The 22994-nt window shown below is 43.2% G+C and overlaps 2 protein-coding genes across 2 annotated transcripts in view; one reads left to right on the top strand and one right to left on the bottom strand.

Moving 5' to 3' along the window:
* Window positions 1–22994, bottom strand: part of LOC120533516 (gastrula zinc finger protein XlCGF57.1-like) — a 695777-nt gene that overhangs the window by 469036 nt on the left and 203747 nt on the right. The gene's annotated exons all lie outside the window — the stretch shown is intronic.
* On the top strand, window positions 9791–11650 carry LOC120534761 (uncharacterized protein K02A2.6-like). The gene has a single exon (XM_039762341.1). The coding sequence runs from the start codon at window positions 9791–9793 to the stop codon at window positions 11648–11650; it is 1860 nt and encodes a 619-aa protein (XP_039618275.1).

Below are 22994 nucleotides of genomic sequence, written 5' to 3'. Positions count from 1 at the left end.
ACACAGTCTGGCTGGGCTCTGCATGATACAGTTACATGTAGCAATCACCAAATTGGACTTAGCTTCCACCTCACCACCAAAGTCCAGTGCAAAACAAACTGGGATGAAAACCAGAGTACCTGTACAGGTCAGGAAATAGCTATCGACCATCATAGGGTCCACTCACATTCAAGACCATGACCAACACTAAGATAAGTCAGACTTACCAGGCCACTAAACCTTAGCATCTTTAGAGAAGTGGAGAAAATAAGAATAAAAGAGCAGACATGGAAACTGCATAGAGACTTAAAAACAGGCCGAGATTCAAATTCATTCTGACAGAACTGTAAGGCAGTAACACAAACCACAAATCTCTATTAACTTCTCTAATGCTCACTAACAGGCATTAGTGGTTTAGCTCTAGCAATGAAACATGGGAGTTTGTCATATTTCATAACAATTAAAAGAAAAAAAACACTTTTATATAATTGTCCATTTAAACAATGCATGGATTTTAAAAAGCAACATCCAGTGCTGCCACGATAGGCCACGTTAAACAACAACAAAGAAAACCAAACACGGGTGCTGATATTTCTTTTTTTTTTTTTCTGGAGAACTTGGATAACCGAAGTGGTGAGGAAGGTTTGACTCACATACCTGTGGCAGCAAATGCCAGACCTACACTCTTGGTCTCACAGAGTGCCTGATCTAATCGCTGGGCTCCCAGCAGAGCTACAGAGTGGACACTGAGAAAAAGAGAGCAGGTGTCCAACTCCAGAACAAGAGAAGGCAGCACAGACCGTAGCTGCCTTCGGTCATCATGAGCAATGTAAAATCAAACGCTGGTCAGGTGCCCAAGGGAATATAAACTCAGCAGTCTCATGTGCATCAGTGAGACGAGACTTAGAGCTGAAACACCGGACTCTGTGGGTGCACTGGATGGATTTAAAATTGTGCATAAGGACAGCAGCGGGAATAAAAGTGATAGGAAGAAAGAAGGTGAACTTGCCATTGTTGTGAATGAAAAATGGTGCAACTCTGGACACATTACTATTAAAGCACCAGACCTGAATGGAGTGCCTCAGGGTGGGGGGTGGGGGCTTACAATCTTATTATATGCCGAGACAGTTTTCACACGTCATTGTGCTGATAGTTTGCATCACCCTTCGTCAGATGCGGCAATCACAACAGACACAGTATATTCTGTAATAAGCAAACTCTACTGACCATCCCCGTGCTTTCATCACAATTTCTGGGGTGTCTGACCCGGTTTCATTTTACTGCACCCTCCCCGATTTTTAACTAGTTTGTGGACTGTACAGCAAAGGAAAACAAGACCCTGGACTTGCTGTGCACCAGTGTTAAAGAGGCATATAACTCTGGTGCTTTGCCACCTTTATGCCAATCAGACTATAAATTTGTTACAGCTCATACCCACATATAAACTCATTGTCAAGCAGCTGCCAATCACCAGCAGGACCATTCAGGAATGAATAACAAAGGTGGAGGATGATCTTAAGGATGTCTTTGAGAATGCCGAGTGGGATGTGCTTTGTGACTCACACAGCCAGGTCACTGAGGGTCTCAGCCACTGGATCACAAACTACATCGCGTTTTCTGTGGATAGCACAGTCCTCGCAAAGGCAGTGTGTGGTTTCCCCAAAAACAAATGATGGATCACAAAAAACCTGAAAGGCTGCTGAATATGAAGAAGAAAGCCTGTAGGTCTGGAGATAAGGATGAAATCAAGGTGGTGCAGTCAGAGGTGAAACAACAGCTTTGTGAGGAGAAAGCCCACTACAGAGACAAACGTGACCACAAGTTACAACACATGAAAGAAGTGTAGAATGGGGTGAGGATCATCACTGGCTGTAGTAAAATATGCAGAGGAAGAGAACAAGAGCAGAGCTAATGTACTGAAGCGGATCTTCAACAGGTTTGACTCATTCCTGCCAGTCCAGTCCTCCCCAAACACTGCAGGCCTCTGTGTGCTCTGCAACTCAACATCAGTAACACAAAAGAGCTCAAACCAAAAATCACAATTTATTTATAAAGCACAGTTTAAAAAACACTAAGTGTAAACTGATGTGCTGTACAATAAAAATCAAAAAATATCAATAGTAAATCAATAAACAAAAAACAAACATTACATAAATACTAAAACAACTAAGTTAAAAGGAACCACTTAGCAGATAAATAATTAACAGAAAAACACATTCATCCATCCATCCTCTTCCGCTTATCCAAGATCGGGTTGCAGGGGCAGCAGCTTAAGCAGAGAGGCCCAGACTTCCCTCTCCCCGGTCACTTCTTCTAGCCCTTCCGGGAGAATCCCAAGGCATTCCCAGGCCAGCCAGGAGACAATCCCTACAGCATGTCCTGGGTCCTCCCCGGGGTCTTCTTCCGGATGGACGTGCCCAGAACACCTCACCAGGGAGGCGACCAGGATGCATCCTGATCAGATGCCCAAGCCACCTCATCTGACTCCTCTCGAAATAGAGGAGCAGCGGCTCTACTCTGAGCCCCTCCCGGATGACTGAGCTTCTCACCCTATCTTTAAGGGAAAGCCCAGACACCCTGTGGAGGAAGCTCATTTCAGCCGATTGTATTTGCGATCTTGTTCTTTCGGTCACTACCCAATAGCTCATGACCATAGAGCCCGCATCACTGCGGATGCTGCACCAACCTGACTGTCGATCTCACACTCCATTCTTCCGTCACTCGTGAACAAGACCCCGAGATACTTGAACTGCTCCACTTGGGGTAGGATCTCACCCCCAACCCTGAGAGGGCATGCAACCCTTTTCTGACTGAGGACCATGGTCTTGGATTTGGAGGTGCTGATTCTCATCCCAGCCGCTTCACACTCAGCTGCGAATCAATCCAGAGAGAGCTAAGGATCACGGTCTGATGAAGCAAACAGGACAACATCATCTGCAAAAAGCAGTGACCCAATCCTGAGTCCACCAAAGTGGACCCCCTCAACACCCTGGCTGCACCTAGAAATTGACTCCCTCAACACCCTGGCTGCACCTAGAAATTCTGTCCATAAAAGTTATGAACAGAATCGGTGACAAAGGGCAGCCCTGGCAGAGTCCAGCTCTCACTGGAAACGGGCTCTACTTACTGCCGACAATGCGGACCAAGCTCTGACACCGGTTGTACAGGGACCGAACAGCTCTTATCAGGACGAAAACCACACTGTTCCTCCCGAATCCAAAGGTTCGACTGTCCGACGGACCCTCCTCTCCAGGACTCCCAAATAGACTTTTCTAGGGAGGCTGAGGAGTGTGATCCCTCTGTAATTGGAACACCCTCCGGGAACCCTTTTTTAAAGAGGGGGACCACCACCAATATGCCAATCCAGAGGTACTGTCCCCGATGTCCATGCAATGTCGCAGAAACGTGTCAACCAAAACAGTCCTACAACATCCAGAGCCTTGAGGAACTCCAAGCAGATCTCATCCACCCCCGGGGAACTGCCACCAAGGAGTTTTTTGACCACCTTGGTGACCTCAGCCCCAGAGATGGGGGAGCCCATCTCCGAGTCCCCAGGCTCTGCTTCCTCATTGGAAGGCATGTTAGTGGGATTGAGGAGGTCTTCGAAGTACTCCCCCCACCGACCCACAACATCCCGAGTCGAGGTCAGCAGCGCACCATCCTCACTAGTGTTGACACTGCACCGCTTCCCCCTCCTGAGACGCCGGACGGTGGACCAGAATCTCCTCAAAGCCGTCCGAAACTCGTTCTCCATGGCCTCTCCAAACTCCTCCCATGCCTGAGATTTTTTGGACAGTTGGGAGACAAAGTCAGAGAGGCGAGATTGCGTTGGTGCGGACATGTGCAGAGGAGAGATGATGGGTATATTTGGAGAAGGATGCTAAGGATAGAGCTGCCAGGGAAGAGGAAAATAGGAAGGCCCAAGAGAAGGTTTATGGATGTGGTGAGAGAGGTCATGCAGGTGATGGGTGTAACAGAACAATATGACAAGGACAGAAAGATATGGAAGAAGATGATCTGCTGTATCACCCCCTAACGGGAGCAGCCAAAAGAAGAATTTTGCAAAACCCAGCTAATGAGCAGAGATGATCCCTGACAGCCCCATCAGAAGCTATTTGTCCAAATAGTCTTACTCTGATTGAGATTCAAAAAATTTACGGTCATCCAATGTTTGACATCATCATAACATTTATTCAGTGAATTTAAGGACACCTTAGTCATAGTAAAAATCATTATAAAAATGAAATGCCATATTTGTGAAATTTGAACACAAGAGGTATTAAATACAAAGAAAACAATAAAGGACCCAGAATAGACCTCTGTGGAACACCATATTTCAAACGAGCAGTAGAGGTAAAGGCACACTTGTTACCAACTGAAAAAGTCCTATTAGTGAAATAAGATTTGAACCAAGCTAGTGCACCCCCTCAGTTTCATAGCCACTTATCCAGCCTTGACGATATGTTGTGATTGATGGTATCAAAGGCTGCAGTTAAATTCAAAAGCACTAAGACTGTCGAGACTCCAGAGTCAGCTGAAAGTAAAGTATCACTAACAACCCTGAGTAAAGCGGTTTCAGTGCTGTTGTAACTTTTAAAACCGGACTGAAAAACTTCTTGACCACCATTACAATCCAAAAAGATCTGAAGCTGCTGCAAAACAACTTTCTCAAGTATTTTAGATAGGAAAGGTAGTCGAGAAATTGGTCTAAAATTATTGAAGTTATCCTTAAGGTTTGTTTTTCCGTAAGGGCTTAACCACTGCATGTTTAAAATAGACAGGGATAGTGCCAGTGGTACGAGATAAATTAATAATATGTAATATATGTGGTGCGAGTGTATTTAATGATCCTCTCCATAACCGTATTAGAATAATAACTGGACAAAAAGTAACCTTAAATGCATTTATAATGTTTATAAACGAAGGAGACACTGGTTCAAACTGGTCTAGCACGGCATTACAGTAAAGAGGAGCTGCTGGTGGACTTCAGGCCAGCCAAAGACCCTCCAAGACCAATCGCCATTAGGGAGGAGAACACAGAAATGTGCAGAGCTACGAGTACCTGGGGGTTCACATAAACAACAAACCGGACTGGTCTGATAACACAGTGGCGCAGGTTAAGAAGGACCACCGCAAATCCTAAAGAGACTCCGGGCTTTTGATGTAGAAAGCAAATTGCTTCTGGGTGCTTAAAAGTAAAAACGGGACTCGACTCGTTAAGTGAATCAGAGACACAAACACTTATGAACGGCAACAGCACCAGGGATGGCGTTCACAGGAGGATTCACAAAGTTCGCTGTTGGGCTGAAGAACACAAAGAGCCGTGCGCCTCACTCTCAAGTCGCGAGCGGTAGTCCAAGTGGAGCGAAATAAAAACTCACACGTCCGTAAAGTGCGCCCCCAAACTCAGATTACTTACCTTCTGTCTGTCGGCGATGGAGAACTTTCTAACCTCCTTGAAACTCCCGCCTCACTCCACAACAGTCTTTCTCTCGTGCGGCTGTCGCTACAATGCGGGGAGACAGCGTGGCTTCCGTAACCGTCGCCTTGGATGACGTCAGCCGTACGCGACCATAGCTACACGTGCCAGTTTGGTAAACAGTTGAAGAACAAATTAAAATGTCGACTGTGCGCCGGGAAACTTAACCTCTGTTCTATCTAATCACGCCATCTGTCGAGGAGGTCAGTCTAGGATTACTATGCATGTTCACAACCTTTTGATTACGAATACTTAGGGATGGGCGGAAGGTCAAAAGACTTGAGATTTATGCGTGTGCAACTTTCATCTGTCTCAGAGCGCGCAGGACTCTGATCGCAAGTTTACAGCATGGAGGGACAAATAAATTAATAAAGGAGCCGCAGCGAGTCGCCCGAGTCACGTTAATGCGCCGATGACTGTTAAAACTGAACTGGCGACGGTCGTTTAGTCGTTAGATGAAAATACCGCAAATGTTAAAAATAAAAATGGTCAGATACAATTTTAACTACCGTAGCAAACGGCATTTGCAAAACTAAATAATTCGACAAAATGCGTTTATACATAATCCATATATACTTGCCATAATCAGTGAGTGTACAAGTTTCTGCATAGTTAAATGAAAATGTGTGCGTGTATTTTTATTATTATTATTTTTTTTTTTGGGGGTTATATAAGACTCAGAACCTTTGCTGATTTACCGACTAGGCTTCTGGATTGTGTTTTGGGCTTTAGTAATTTAATTAGATGCTTTCCTGGCTTTAACCTCAACTCGTTTATGATTTCGATTATTTTAATTTTATATCCTGGTCCTTTTGAAACTCTGTTTCTCAGAATGTGCCCTTCTCTTTTTTTGGCATAACATACATAATAAGAATTAAGAAACAGAACCTTCTAATCTGAGGCGGTGGTTCATTTCCCAGAAAGGAGTGGCTTGCTCTCTGCATGACGCAGGTGGAAACGTTTAGACATCCTGGGCTCTGGTTCATATGTAAGGTGAGGTGACGGCATGATTCTGAAATCATTCTTACAAACGATGGTGTTGTAAAAAGGAAGTTAGATCTTTGTGAAAAGCTTCTATCTGGTCATCATACCAGTTTACATCTCCATCATTGCCCTTTGAGTGGGAGTTATGGGTATTGAATGAAAGTCTAACACTTTACTACGATGCCTACTGCTTCTCTGGATTGAAAAGGGCCAATTCAGAGTAGTTTGGGAATCAAGTGAAGAGACAGTGAGTAATCTCTATTAAATTAGACGTACATTTGAAACAAACCTGAGTTTTATAAAAGTTTCAAACATAGATTGTAGAACTCACTGAATAAATTTTAAACAGTAGCTGAACAGCCACAATCATATGACAAATGATTAATTACATTTTTAAAACTACTATTGACAAATCCTCAAACTGAGTACAGCAGTTTCTATTTGGAGTATCATGCTTCATTAGTAAGGGTTACCCAGTAAATAAATTGTACTTGCCTGTACTGTCACATCACAAAAATGTCTCATTCTCTTTCCATTCAAGTAAACTGTGTCCTTTTATGTGACACATCAACAACTGTAGAAATTCCCTTTTTGGGCCACCTGCATCAATTCCATCTTCATTTATATCATAATCATCTGTGAATGTCACCAGCATTGTGTAAGTCAGATCATAGGACTGTCTCTTAAATCCACGCAGGGCTCCTTCCCAAAGATCTCCCCTGTTTATATTGAATCTTGAAACTTTATTAGGCCGTATTTGTATGGGCAGATCAGACAAAATTGCTTTCACATCAAGTGTTGGAACTTTAATACTTTAATAAATAAAAAAAGTACAATTACGGGTTGCATTTACTAATACATTCATCAGCCTACAACAATCATGCATGTGTGGACATCCGCATGTGATTAATATTGAAAAATACTGTCCAACAAGAAAGAATTTTCATTGTGTTGTCAAACTGCCATTCCCAAATGAAAACCTGTGATAGCTGATTTACACAAAAGTCAGTTTACAACAGTTTCATGAAATAAAAAAGGGTGATGGCTTATTGCATTTATAAAGTATCACTTGAGAAAAGAAACAGAAAATCATTTTTTTCCAACCTTACTATGCTTTCAGACTCTTCTTCAGAGGAGCTTTTCTTGTCCTCAATGACAATGGGTGAATAAAAGTCTACGTATTTTCTGTGTTATAGTAATAATCATGCATTACAAATATTTCAGTTAACAGGGAGAAAAATTAATAATGAAACACCAAATTATGAAAATGTAATATTTTATGGTCTAACCTGTAGCACTGTGCCCCGGTCAGGGATGATGAACTTGTGGATGTTTCTGTGGTGCATTTGTCTAATTGCTCTTCACTAATTGGGACTGAAATCTAAAGAGGAAAAATTAATATTTGATTCTCTGAACATAACCACATTTATTTGTAGAATTCAGTGTTTTTGCTGTATTTTGGTAACACATTTACTACTACTGAAATCTGAGGTACAAATACAGTTGAGCTTCAAGAAACATCAGTTTAAAACATACAGCATTTACTCAAAGTGTTTCACACCTTACCATTGTCTGCTGCAATTAAAAAAAAAACAAATTACAAAATAGGTATTTTGGGGGATTTATTAACTGAATGTATGACAGAGTCATTGGGACATTTTTCAAGGATGAGCAAAGGCAATACATTTGTACTTCAGAACAGGTCACTGGATGCTCAGCATGTTCAGGCCCTGACAGTACTTGGACGGAAGACCACCAGCGAAAAGTTTGAGTTACTGCTGGAAGAGGTGTTAGTGAGGCCAGCATGGGGTGCTTACTGTTATGTATATTGTGTTAGTGGATCTACTTTTTGTGGTGTATATATACTGTTAACCATTATGTGTGTATATGCGCATTGATATAAGATTTTCTGGTGATACAACAAGTAATAAAAGAGAAAAACATGGAAAGCGGTTATTGTACTGCGTTTCTCGATTTTATATAAGGTTGAATGTTGTAAGACACAACAACTGGCGACGAGGTTTACATGCACCTTTGATTCACCATACAATTGAACCTTTTTTGTACGGAGCTTTTCAAGAAAGCAACGGGAGAAGCGAACATCGAAAAGCGGGTGCATTCGCAGGAGTCTCTTTACCCAGGATACGCAGCGCAAAGAAGGGCTGTGAGTAAAACAAATTAAACAACCAAAAAAAAAAAAGTGAGGAAAATGTCTGGTTGTGTGGGGAAAATGGACAGTTTTGATAGTTCGGTGGAGGACTGGGCCACGTATGTTGAAAGACTAGAACAGTACTGCCTGGCGAACGAGATTAATGACGGAAAGAAAGTTGCCGTGTTACTTAGCTTAATGGGAGCTAGAACCTACAACTTGCTTCGCAGTTTAGTGGCACCAGCGAAACCAGCCGAGAAAACATTCAACCAAATAGTGGAAGTCTTGCAAAATCATTTGAACCCTAAACCGCTTGTAATTGCAGTGCGTTTTCGTTTTCATAAACGTAACCAAACAAAGATGGAGACTGTAGCGGAGTACGTAGCAGAACTGAGAAGACTCGCAGAGCACTGTGAATTTGGAGAAAACTTGTCAGATTCTTTAAGAGACGGGCTTGTGTGTGGATTGCACAATGAAAATATACAGAAACGACTCTTGACTGAGCGTACGTTAACCCTGCCTCGTGCTGTAGAAATTGCAGTGTCAATAGAGACAGCCGCTAAAGATACTCTCGAGCTGCAGCAGAAGATCGCGACAGAGTGTAACACGCATAAATTGGAAGCGACACACGCGAGATGCCCTGCTACAGATGTGGGAAAAGGTCACACAACGCTTCGGAGTGCTGGTTTAAAGACAAAGTGTGTCGTCAATGTCAGAAACCAGGGCATATTCAGAAAATGTGTAAAACCCGCCCACGTGACAAAAAGTTCCCAAAGAATAAACAGAAACATCAAAACGTGCACGAAATAAATACTACCACATCAGACTCATCTGAACACGACCTGGCTTGCTTTGATATCTATGCACTTAAAGAGGCCGACAGAGGAATCTTGTGGGTGTCCCTTGAAGTGGAAGGTGTGCCTTTTAAGATGGAGCTGGACACAGGATCAGCCCTGTCAGTGATCTGCTATAAGGATTATAAGGAACATTTTGCACATTGCATCCTGGAGACAGTCCCGGTAATGTTGAAAACATATACTGGTGAGAAAATAGTACCCTTGGGAACAATTAATGTAAATGTGAAATATACAGGGAAAACACATACATTGCCACTTTATGTAATTAAAAAAGGGGGTGTACCACTGTTGGGACGTGAGTGGCTGAAGAAAATACAGTTGGATTGGCAGTCAATCAAAGCCATGCAAACATTAGAAAAGTCAAGCAACCAGTCCATAAATAACAGTTTTAAAGAGCTACTTTCACAGTATGCACAGGTTTTTCGGGATGGCATTGGCACATTAAAACATTTGAAAGCCCAGATTGTATTAGAAGATAATGCAGTGTCAAGGTTTCACAAGGCAAGGCCAGTGCCATATGCCCTACGCCCCAAAGTAGAAGCAGAATTACAAAGACTAGAAAGGGAAGGCATACTGACAAAAGTGGAATGGTATGAATGGGCGACACCAATTGTGCCAGTTGTTAAGGGTGATGGCACTGTGCGCATATGTGGTGACTTTAAGGTGACAGTGAACCCGGTGTTAAAAACTGAACAATATCCCTTACCCCGTATAGATAAAATCTTTGCATCTCTGGGCAGAGGAGAAAAGTTTTCAAAAATTGACCTTGCACAAGCATACTTACAGATGGAAGTAGAGGACTCATCCAAAAAGTATTTGACTATTAACACTACTAAAGGCCTGTACCAGTATAACCGTTTGGTTTTTGGAGTTGCTTCAGCACCAGCCATATGGCAGAAGGCCATAGAACAAGTCTTACAGGGCATTCCTGGCACTCAGTGCTACCTTGATGACATTCTTGTTACAGGGGCTGATGACAAGGAGCATCTAGAGAATCTAGGAAAAGTCCTGAGCAGATTAGCAGACTTTGGCTTGAGAGTCAACAAAAATAAGTGTGAGTTTTTCAAAAATTCTATTGAGTATTGTGGACACCAAATAGATAAAGAAGGCTTACATAAATGTAAAAACAAAATTGAAGCCGTTCTGAAAGCACCAAAACCCCAAAATGTATCTCAATTGTGGTCATTTTTGGGACTAGTTAATTATTATCACAAGTTCCTTCCAAATCTTTCAACTGCTTTGCATCCTTTAAACAGTTTGCTGCGCAGTGAAACAGCATGGAGCTGGACTAAAGACTGTGAGCGTGCCTTCAAAGAAGCAAAATCTCTTGTAACATCTGACAATGTGCTAACTCATTATGACCCCAACTTGCCACTCCAGCTTGCATGTGATGCCTCTCCTTATGGTATTGGTGCTGTATTGTCACATAAGTTTACTGATGGGACAGAACGGCCAATTGCCTTTGCCTCAAGATCCTTAACTCCAGCAGAGCGTAATTATGCCCAAATTGATAGAGAAGCCCTTAGTTTGGTTTGGGGAGTTAAGAAGTTTAACCAGTATTTATATGGGAGACATTTTACCTTGCTGACTGATCATCAGCCATTGCTGTCCATCTTTAATCCATGTAAGGGTGTCCCAGGTATGGCTGCTGCACGACTTCAAAGATGGGCATTATTTCTTGGGGCCCACACTTACACTATTGCATTCAAGGGTACAGAGCATCATGGTAATGCTGATGGACTGTCGCGGCTTCCATTGGAGTTATCACAACCCAGGAATTTAGTGGAACCAGTAGACATGTTCCAAATGGCTCAGGTAGACTCATTGCCAGTCACGTGTTCTGACATCCAGCGAGAGACGCGCTGCGACCCAACACTTTCTAAAGTTTATGAACTGACAGTTAAAGGTTGGCCATCCACGGGCAATGCAACTTTATCAGCCTACTCATCACGACGTGACCAACTGTCTGTAAGTCAAGGTTGCATTTTGTGGGGCACACGTGTTATAATTCCACCAAAACTTCGTACCAAGGTCCTTGAGGTACTACATGAAGGGCACTTAGGAGTGGTAAAGATGAAGAACTTGGCTCGCAGCTATGTCTGGTGGCCTGGCATTGATCACCAGCTGGATGACCTCACAAAGACATGTAATGGGTGCCAGCAGACTCAAAGGTCACCAGCGTCTGCACCACTTCACCCCTAGGAATGGCCCACCACCCCATGGCAGCGCATACACATTGACTATGCAGGCCCATTCTTTGATAAGATGTTTCTTATTGTTGTAGATGCCCACTCTAAATGGCCAGAGGTTTTCTGTACCACTAAAGCAACTTCCATAAAGACTGTGGAACTCCTACGTAACTTGTTTTCACGTACAGGAGTACCAGAACAAATAGTAAGTGATAATGGTAGCCAGTTCTTATCTGAGGACTTTAAAACCTTCCTCAGGAAAAATGGAATACAACACATTACCACCGCACCATACCACCCTGCAACGAATGGTCTTGCTGAGCGTTTTGTGCAGTCCTTCAAACAGTCCATTAAGGCAATGTCATCTGAAGGAATATCACTACAACACAAAGTGTCCAAGTTTTTATTGGCTTATCGTAACAGCACCCATTCGACTACCGGACAAACACCTGCAATGCTTTTTCTAGGCCGTCCCCTGAGATCCCGTCTGGACTTGATGAAACCTGACCTACGTAGGCATGTCCAACAGAAGCAGGCCACCTGGAATCAGAGTCAAAAGTCACAAACCCTGCGTGCCTTTTGTGTGGGTCAGAGAGTTTTGGCTCGCGATTATCGTAACAGTGGCCGGTCATGGCAGCAAGGTGTCATTGCCTCGCAGACAGGACCACTGACTTATACTGTAGACATTGGGGATGATGTTGTCTGGCGTCGACATACAGATCAATTGTTAGACACTACTCCTTCTGACATCCACCAACAGGAAGAAATTGCACAGCCAACTTCATCGCAGGACATGGCTGTACCAGAGCGTGATGGTTAGGAGTCTACCATCACCACAGACAACCAGGAAACAACGCAACCTGAGAGTCAGGACTCAGTTGGTAGTTCTAGCTCAACATGCACTAGACGTTACCCTGACAGAGTTAGGAAACCTCCTAAAAGATTTGAATGTTAAATTTTATATGCTGTTATAGTTAAAAATAATTGTGAGAATATATATATGTATATTTTTTTTTGATATTGCTTCAGTGCTGCGTGGGAGGAGTTGTTATGTATATTGTGTTAGTGGATCTACTTTTTGTGGTGTATATATACTGTTAACCATTATGTGTGTATATGCGCATTGATATAAGATTTTCTGGTGATACAACAAGTAATAAAAGAGAAAAACATGGAAAGCGGTTATTGTACTGCATTTCTCGATTTTATATAAGGTTGAATGTTGTAAGACACAACACTTACCCCGTGGTCTGTGTGTGGATCCCAATTCTCCAGTGCAATGACAGGGACACTGGGCTGTAAAAATGGCACTGTCCTTTGGATGAGACATAAAACCAAAGTCCCGACTCTGTGCTCAGTCAAGATCTCTGGGCATCTTTCAAAAAAGAGCAGGATGTTCCCTGATGTTAAATTGTTCACCACAGCCTGGCCATTCTGCTCCCCTACTTATCTCCCGTCTCTAATTGTCTAACTATCTCTTCACCACCTAATAGATAATGTGTGGTGAGCATGCTGGTGGAAAAATAGCTGCTGTTGCATCATCCAGTTGTTTATGTTAAATGCTATATAAATATACAAAATTGAAGAGCTGTACAAACAATGACAAACAAGTTAAACACAAGATTCCTGTATTACCTTTGCTGTATGATGTTGGGAAAAGGTGACTGTTTACAAAAGTGATGTCATTTGTTTTGGAAATTCTTAATAAATAGAGAGAAAAAAAAGTGTGGAAACATTTTGAATGTCCCTCATATATATATATACAAATATACTGTATATATATGTATACACACATACACACACATATATATATATATATATATATATATATATATATATATATATATATATATATACAGTATATACAGTGCATCACATTTTATGTTACAACCTTATTCCAAAATGGATTCAATTCATTTTTTTCCTCAGAATTCTACACACAACACCCCATAATGACAACGTGAAAAAGTTTACTTGAGATTTTTGCAAATTTACAAAAAATAAAAAAAACGGAGAAAACACATGTTCATAAGCATTCACAGTCTTTGCCATGAAGCTCCAAATTGAGCTCAGGTGCATCCTGTTTCCCCTGATCATCCTTGAGATGCTTAATTGGAGTCCACCTGTGTTAAATTCAGTTGATTGGACATGATTTGGAAAGGCACACACCTGTCTATCACCACCTATGGGAGGGGCCAAGGAGGTTGGGTGCAGTGTGAGTTGGTTTGTGTTTTGTTATTGGACTTCTGTGCTCATCATGGATTGTCCATAACGAACACCATGTTCAAGCTTAAGGGTGTTCATATGTGAACTTGGTACCAGGACACCCTAGGCCTCAGTTCGATGATCGACTTTGTGGTCGTGTCATCGGACTTGCGGCCACATGTCTTGGACACTCGGGTGAAGAGAGGGGTGGAGCTGTCAACTGATCACCACCTGATGGTCAGTTGGCTTCGATAGTGGGGGAGGATGCCTGTCAGGCCTGGTAGGCCCAAACGTGTTGTGAGGGTCTGCTGGGAACGGCTGGCAGAGTCCCCTGTCAGAAGTAGTTTAACTCCCACCTTCGGCAGAACTTCGACCACATCCCGAGGGAGGTGGGGGACATTGAGTCCAAATGGGCCATGTTCCATGCCTCTATTGTTGAGGCGGCTGACCGGAGCTGTGGCCGTAAGGTGGTTGGTGCCTGTTGTGGCAGCAATCCCCGAACCCGTTGGTGGACACCGGCGGTGAGGGATGCTATCAAACTGAAGAAAGAGTCATATAGGACCTTTTTGTCCTGTGGGTCTCTGGAGGCAGCTGATAGGTACCAGCAGGCCAAGCGCAATGCAGCTTCAGTTGTTGCTGAGGCAAAAACTCGGGCATGGGAGGAGTTTGCGGAGGCCATGAAAAATGACTATCGGACAGCTTCAAGGAGATTCTGGTCCACCATCCGGCGTCTCAGGAGGGGGAAGCAGTGCAGTGTCAACACTGTATATGGTGGGGATGGTGAACTGCTGACCTCGACTCGGGATGTTGTGGGTCAGTTGGAGGAGTACTTCCCCTCTAACATGCCTTCCAATGAGGAAGCAGAGCCTGGGGACTCTAAGGTGGGCTGTCCCATCTGTGAGACTGAGGTCACGGAGGCGGTCAAAAAACTCATTGGTGGTAGGGCCCCGGGGGTTGATGAGATACGCCCGTAGTTCCTCAAGGCTCTGGATGTTGTAGGACTGTCTTGGTTGACACGTCTCTGCAACATCGCATGGACATCGGGGACAGTGCTTCTGGATTGCCATACCGGGTGGTGGTCCCCCTCTTTAAAAGGGGGACCGGAGGGTGTGTTCCAACTACAGAGGGATCACACTCCTCAGCCTCCCTGGAAAAGTCTATTTGGGGGTTCTGGAGAGGAGGGTCCGTCGGATAGTCGAACCTCGGATTCAGGAGGAACAGTGTGGTTTTCGTCCTGGTCGCGGAACAGGAACTCTGCACCCATAGCAGAATCCTAGAGGCCCAACCAGTCTACATGTGTTTTGTGGACTTGGAAAAGGCGTTCGACCGTGTCCCTCAGGGAATCCTGTGGGGGGTGCTCCGGGAGTCTGGGGTACCGGACCACCTGATAAGGGCTGTTCGGTCCCTGTACAACCAGTGTCAGAGCTTGATCTGCATTGCCAGCAGTAAGTCGAGCCCATTTCCAGTGAGAGTTGGACTCCGCCAGGGGTGCCCTTTATCACCGATTCTGCTCATAACTTTTATGGACAGAATTTCTAGGCGCAGCCTAGGCAGATGAGGGGGTCCTGTTTGGTGGACTCAGGATTGGGTCACTGCTTTTTGCAGATGATGTTGTCCTGTTTGGCCATCAGGCCGTGATCTTCAGCTCTCTCTGGATCATTTGGCAGCTGAGTGTGAAGCGGCTGGGATGAGAATCAGCACCTCCAAATCCGAGACCATGGTCCTCAGCCGGAAAAGGGTGGAGTGCACTATCAGGGTTGGGGGAGAGATCCTGCCCCAAGTGGAGGAGTTCAAGTATCTCGGGGGCTTGTTCACTTGTGAGGGGAGAATGAACCGTGAGATCGACAGGCAGATCGGTGCGGCATCCACAGTGATGAGGGCTCTGCATCGGTCTGTTGTGATGAAAAAAGAGCTGAGCTGTAAGGCAAAGCTCTCAATTTATCAGTCGATCTACGTTCCTACCCGTACCTATGGTCATGAGCTATGGGTAGTGACCGAAAGAATGAGATCGCAAATACAATCGGCTGAAATGAGTTTCCTCCGCAGGGTGTTTGGGCATTCCCTTAAAGATATGGTAAGAAGCTCAGTCATCCGGGAGGGGCACAGAGTAGAGCCGCTGCTCCTCCGCATCGAGAGGAATCAGATGAGGTGGCTCGGGCATCTGATCAGGATGCCTCCTGGACGCCTCCCTGGTGAGGTGTTCCAGGCACGTCCAGCCGGAAGGAGGCCCCGGGGAAGACCCAGGACACACTGGAGGGTCTATGTCTCCCAGCTGGCCTGGGAACGCCTTGGGATTCTCCCGGAAGAGCTAGAAGAAATGGCTGGGGAGAGGGAAGTCTGGGCATCTCTGCTCAAGCTGCTGCCCCCGCGACCCGACCCCGGATAAGCGGAAGAGGATGGATGGATGGCACACCTGTCTATATAAGGTCCCACAATTGAAAGTTCATGTCAGAGCACAAACCCAGCATGAAGTCAAAGGAATTGTCTGTAAACCTCCGAAACTGCAGGATTGTCTTGAGGAATAAATCTGGGGAAGGTTACAGAAAAATTTCTGCTGCTTGGAAGGTCCCAATGAGCACAGTAGCCTCCATCATCTGTAAGTGGAAGAAGTTCGAAACCACTAGGGCTCTTCCTAGAGCTGGCCGGCCATCTAAACTGAGCGATCGGGGGAGAAGGGCCTTAGTCAGGGAGGTGACCAAGAACCCGATGGTCACTCTGACAGAGCTCCAGAGGTCCTCTGTGGAGAGAGGAGAACCTTCCAGAAGGACAACCATCTCTGCAGCAATCCACTAATCAGGCCTGTATAGTAGAGTGGCCAGACGGAAGCCACTCCTTAGTAAAAGGCACATGGCAGCCCGCCTGGAGTTTGCCAAAAGGCACCTGAAGGACTCTCAGACCATGAGAAACAAAATTCTCTGGTCTGATAAGACAAAGATTGAACTCTTCGGTGTGAATGACAGGCTTCACGTTTGGAGGAAACCAGGCACCGCTCATCACCAGGCCAATACCATCCCTACAGTGAAGCATGGTGGTGGCAGCATCATGGTGTGGGGATGTTTTTCAGAGGCAGGAACTGAGAGACTAGTCAGGATAAAGGGAAAAATGACTGCAGCAATGTACAGGGACATCCTGGATGAAAACTTGCTCCAGAGCGCTCTTGACCTCAGACTGGGGTGACGGTTCATCTTTCAGCAGGACAATTACCCTAATCACACAGCCAAGATATCAAAGGAGTGGCTTCAGGACAACTCTGTGAATGTCCTTGAGTGGCTCAGCCAGAGCCCAGACTTGAATCCAAATTGAACATCTCTGGAGAGATCTTAAAATGGCTGTGCACCGACGCTTCCCATCCAACCTGATGGAGCTTGAGAGGTGCTGCAAAGAGGAATGGGCGAAACTTGCCAAGGATAGGTGTGCCAAGCTTGTGGCATCATATTCAAAAAGACTTGAGGCTGGAATTGCTGCCAAAGGGGCATCGACAAAGTATTGAGCAAAGGGTGTGAATACTTATGTGCATGTGATTTCTCAGTTTTTTATTTTTACTAAATTTGCAAAAACCTTTGTCATAATGGGGTGTTGTGTGTAGATTTCTTAGGAAAAATATGAATTTAATCCATTTTGTAATAAGGCTGTTACATAACAAAATGTGGAAAAAGTGATGCGCTGTATCTATCTATCTATATAGTATTTAAAGTTATATACAACTTTCCCTTTCCTTGTAATCATTTTTAACTTTATATTTGTTGAACTGTTGAGCTTTGAATTTTATTAAAACTTTTAAAACTAAGTACTCCGGAATTATTAGATTATGTGTCACACTTTTGCCTGAATCATTCTACGAAGTAAGCAAAACCTGTAGAAGCTTGTTTTGGAAGTTTTGGACAAGCACCAGAAAGTACATCATATATTACAAAATCCTAAATCAGGCTTTATGCTCCATTATTACAAGACATCACTCACAACTCCACACATTATTTATGGATAAAAATGCAGTTTTATTGTACACATCTATTGAACTATCACACTGTTAATATAAAAAGATTAAGTTTTTGGGAATGGATATGCTTTATTTCACATAGGTGTAAATACAGAACACACATTTGTTAAATTAATATCGTTGATCAGGTATATAGGCTTTTTGAAGTTTGTTTTTGTAAAGATAAATTGTATTCAACTGAGACCTCCCATCAGAGATAATAAACTGGTCTCAAGTGTAACTCTGAGTAGACAGCTGGAATATGCATTTCATTTTAATGGTCACAGAGACCTGAGATTTCAAGGTCAGGCCAGTGTTAGACTGGTAAAACTTTCTGATCAGGATCCTGGGGAGTGCTGACATTTTTACTATTGTAGTACAGTATTTGTCCTGGTCAAACAGTAAAGTATAACTGCACTAAATGAAAAAGTAACTTTCAGTGCGTTTTTTTTTTTTGACACGTATAAAAGTATCTATGTAACACAGAAATGTCGCTTACATCACTGATACAAAAATACTTTTTCGTCAAAGCAGCGAGCAGCTGCTCTGCAAGGCCAGTCGAGTAAGTAGCTTCAAATGAGTGGCTAACTTCAGTCACGTAATAAAAAATAAAGCTGTGCGCTGTAACGCTACTATTTAACAGATTTGAATTCCAAACTATGTAAAATGTTACGATTCAAAATTTCAATACTGACTCAACTGAAATGGAGGGGCTGACATGTCGCTCCTAGCTCCAAGTGTGTGTCTGGAAGTTTAACTGGACCTGCAGTGTAAAACCGTGGAAGCATTAAAGCAGTGGTTCTCAACCATTATGGCGTTATGATCCAATTTTACTTAGATGTTCACTGATGACCCACACGTATAAATCGAATTAGTCAAATTCACACGAATATAACCAAGAAAAGTGGTCGCGCAGTGCTGTTGGGACCTCCGGTTAAAATGGGGTGGAGGTGGAATATACATTATAGTGTGTACAAGTCAGTCGGTGAATTGACCAATAGTTCAGAAACACTGGCTTAGAGTGCCGTTAAAATACTCTCGATAAGAAGCCACAGGTTCCACCTGCCTGAGTCTCACCGCCATTATTTTATAACTACGTTTTTATCTCCCTAACAAACACTCACTTCATGCCGTTCTGTGTTAGTCAACGAAAATCAGACTAACAAAGAAAGATTGTGATAATTTCTCCTAATTGTATAAAAATATAAAATTCTCCATAATTAATTCATGAAGATCATTGCTGGTGAATAGTCACACCACAATGTCAATAGCAGAACTCCAAACGTACCTGAACATTTTTAGTAATTCTTCGCTTGAATGATGTCTGAAGCCGCTCACTTTGTTTTAAGCTTCGAAATCTCAGGAACTCCTGTAGGGTTGTCCCTGTCTCTGCATTTAATCAGAGTCAAAGAGAATATTGATTAAGAAACCGCGATAAAGTTTACGCAAACGACACTCCCTGGCTTAATATTGCCTCTATGGGTTGTTTCTGATTTTTCCACTGAAGACCCAACATCGTCTTTTAATTCATGCGGCAGAAAAGTTACACATTTTCCACAGCTCTGGCCAAATAATGCCCGCTGAACTATGGAAACACCACAAAACGGACAAAACATATTACATAACACAGTAGTGTAAAATAGCGAAATAACAAAATAGATGGAATTGGTGTGTAAAGTTCTAGCTCCCTTCTCCTTTTCTCTTTCTTCCCTTTATATTTCATTCCCGTTTTGAGAGTCCTCTTCCGTATTCCGTATGGAGAATTTTATTCCATGTCTTCTATGTGTTTCATGTTAATTTGTTTTATGTGTTTTTTTTTTTATTTGTTCTATGCGTTTCAGGTTAATTTGTAGTTTGTGTTTCATGTTAATTTGTTTTATGTGTTTTTTTTTATTAATTTGTTGTGTGTGTTTTTGTTAATATGTTGCATTGTGTTTTTTATTCATTTGTTGTATGTGTCTATTTACATCAATAATTTTCTCTGTTGTGCTGCAGTTCGATAGATTACTTATTCTCCCCCCAGCGCAGCCTTTGATAAGATGCATTCACAAGGAAAGGATGTTGCTGACAAAGTCAGGTGCTTTTTTGAAAGTTTGGCTCCAGATGTGCTTATCCAGCTGCTCCTTCTTCTCAATACTTGAGAAGAGTTCGCAAAGTTTCTTTACAACATTTTGTCTCATTAACGCAGAAATCCCGAGGCTTTCCTAAAATTGCAGAAGACACTGTTGATGGCGCTGATTCTGTTTTAAAGACAGTTGTGATTAGTTATGCAGAACACGCTTTTACTCACATTGCTTTTTGGAAATCAATAATACAAATCAGCAACAGATCTGGGAATCACTGAATAGTAAAAACGTTTAATGAGGAGTGTCTTGCGCATATACTGGTGTAATGACCACGTCGGCTTTAGTGAAGCATTTCTTAGCCTCTCTGATATGATCGACATGGGGTAGAACAGATTCTGGATTGTTACAATATGTGCTACCTTACGCAAAATATGCTCATCGATTTGTTACAGATTCTTGGTGGACACGATTCCACACCAAGGAAAAAGGTGCTCCATGTAAATCGTTCATAATGTCCCCAAATATATATTTCTTAACTTTCAGACAAGTACTACTTAACTGTTTTATACAAAACCTTTATTTCAACATATCCATCCCCCAACTAGGATTTGAACTCGAGTTAACGCACCTTATCGCTGTAGCGGAAACAGCCCCTTTTACGCTTTGCGCCAAAGCACTTCAACAGACTAGTGCCTGTAGTGATGGGTCGTTCTTGAACGATTCGTTCATTTTGAACGAATCTTTAAATTGACTCGGGAAGAACGAGTCGTCTCGAGGGAGTGATTCGTTCAGTCGCGCATGCGCATTTGCGCAACTTCCTATAGTTTCTGTATTGGAATAAGCTTAACCAACTCAGTCTGAGCCGGAAACAGAATTGATTAGTTCATCTCTCGAGTCTTTGGGTTCGAGTCGTTCGTTCATCACGTGACAGCCCCATAAGCTTAACCTATGCAGTCCGAGCCGGAAAGAGATTTGATTAGTTCATTCCTCGAATCTTTCGAGTCGTTCGTTCTTTTGTCACGTGACCACTTACCGGCTCAGTACCTCAGTCAAATACTAACATAAAATTCCATTTGTTGTATGTTGGATCATATTTAGAAATTATCATAAAATTATCAAAAATATCTAAAACGCATTTTCTTATAAATAAAAAAGGTCTGTCAATTTCTGTCACTATGATTTTGTTACTGTTTCTTGAGGATCTGTGGTGTGTTATTTTATAAATAAATAATCCTGTTACAAATAAATTATTGATTAATTATTGTGATCAACATTTGTGGAAGCAGTAGATGTGTTAGGGAGGTGTAGTAATAGGACTACTATTCCCATGATGTTTGGCGGTATGCCCAGGTTGTTGGAGAGTAGGGAACATCCTGATTATTGTTGAATAAACGTTTTTCTAAGGTTACGACTCCGAGTCCCGTGTCCTCATTATACATGGTGTCAGAAGCTACGAACTGTAAGTCTCCAGTCTGTTTTAAAAGTTCGGAAGATATTGTTATTACCGTCGCAGAACAGATGAGAGACAGTGTGCACGGCTGTGTCAGGAAGAGTCAGCTGGTGTGAGTGAGAGTCGCTGCGAGGCACATGCAGGCGGAGCGAGACGTGCAGCAGGAGGACGCATCTGAAAGTTTGGATCCTGAACGCGAGAGGAACAGGGATTTACCAACCAGGATGGCGACAACTGTGCAAATAACTCCCCCAGAGCCGTTCGACTTTTCCTGTCCCACAGACTGGCCGAAGTGGATCAGACGATTCGAAAGGTTCAGAATTGCAACAGCTCTCAATGAAAAAACAGAGGAATATCAGGTGAATTCGCTCTTATATGCCATGGGAGACGCAGCTGATGATGTTTTGGCGGTTTTACCTCTGTCTGATGCAGATAAAAAGAAATATGACTCTGTTAAATCAGCATTTGAACAGCATTATGTGGGAAAACACAATGTTATTTTTGAAAGAGCACAGTTTAACTCAAGACGGCAACAAGAAGGGGAGAGTGCAGAGTCCTTCATCACAGCTGTACATAAGTTGTCAGAGAACTGTGGTTTTGGAGTGCTTAAGGAGGAACTTATAAGAGATAGAATTGTGGTTGGCATTAAAGACAAAAAGTTGTCAGAACAGCTACAACTGGACTCAGATTTAACACTTTCTAAAGCCATACTTAAGGTCAGACAGAGCGAAACTGTGAGGAAACAACAAACAATATTGCTCAGCAGTGTACAAGAGGAAAATACTTCCAACATGGACGCTATACGGACAAACATGAAGAAAGCAAAGCCAAAAACGTGGCAACAGACAAAGAAAAGGCAAGGACCAGACAAACTGAGTGTTAAAGAGTGTGGCCGCTGTGGGCGTAAAAAATACACACTCATGGAGAGACTGTCCCGCTAGAGACGTTGAATGTCGTGTCATAAAAAGGGACATTTTGCCGTAGTTTGTCACAATAGTGAAGCTGCAGGCTTACGTGAGGTTGTAGAATGTCAAGATAACAGCGAAGATTTTGTGTTTTTGGGAGAAGTAGGGACTGAGAGATCCAAACCATGGGTAGAAAAAGTCCTAATGAATGGGGAAAATGTTGTGTTTAAGTTAGACACTGGGGCAGACGTTACGTCCATTCCTGAGAAGTGGTACATACCAGAACGAGATGGAGCACTGCAGAAACCCCAAAAGACTCTTTTAGGGCCTGGTGGATACCCACTTAATGTGAAGGGCTGCTATAAAGCACAAATAATAGCAAAAGACCGCAGTACATCAGAGGATATTTACCTGGTTTCAGGGCTAGTTCGGCCACTATTAAGCAGACCAGCATGTGAAGCTTTGGGTTTGGTGTGCAGAGTACACACAGTTATGAAGTCTGATGTAGATTTCAGAGCTGCTTATCCAGATGTTTTTCAGGGTTTAGGCAAGCTTCAAGAGTCTTACCACATTCAGCTAGAACAGGGAGCTACACCGGTGGCTCTGTCTGCCCCCAGAAGAGTCCCCCTCCCCCTCAGAGATGCAGTGCGTGCAGAGCTACACAGAATGGAAGGAATGGGTTCAGGCATGGTAGTCATCCCCAAACTAGGTGGGAAGCCACCTAGGATATGTGTAGATCTCACACCTTTAAACGC

Source organism: Polypterus senegalus, chromosome 8 (genome assembly GCF_016835505.1).
Source record: "Polypterus senegalus isolate Bchr_013 chromosome 8, ASM1683550v1, whole genome shotgun sequence".
NCBI lineage: Eukaryota > Metazoa > Chordata > Cladistia > Polypteriformes > Polypteridae > Polypterus > Polypterus senegalus.
Note: the sequence above shows the minus strand (reverse complement) of the source record. Positions and strands in the feature narration are given on the sequence as shown.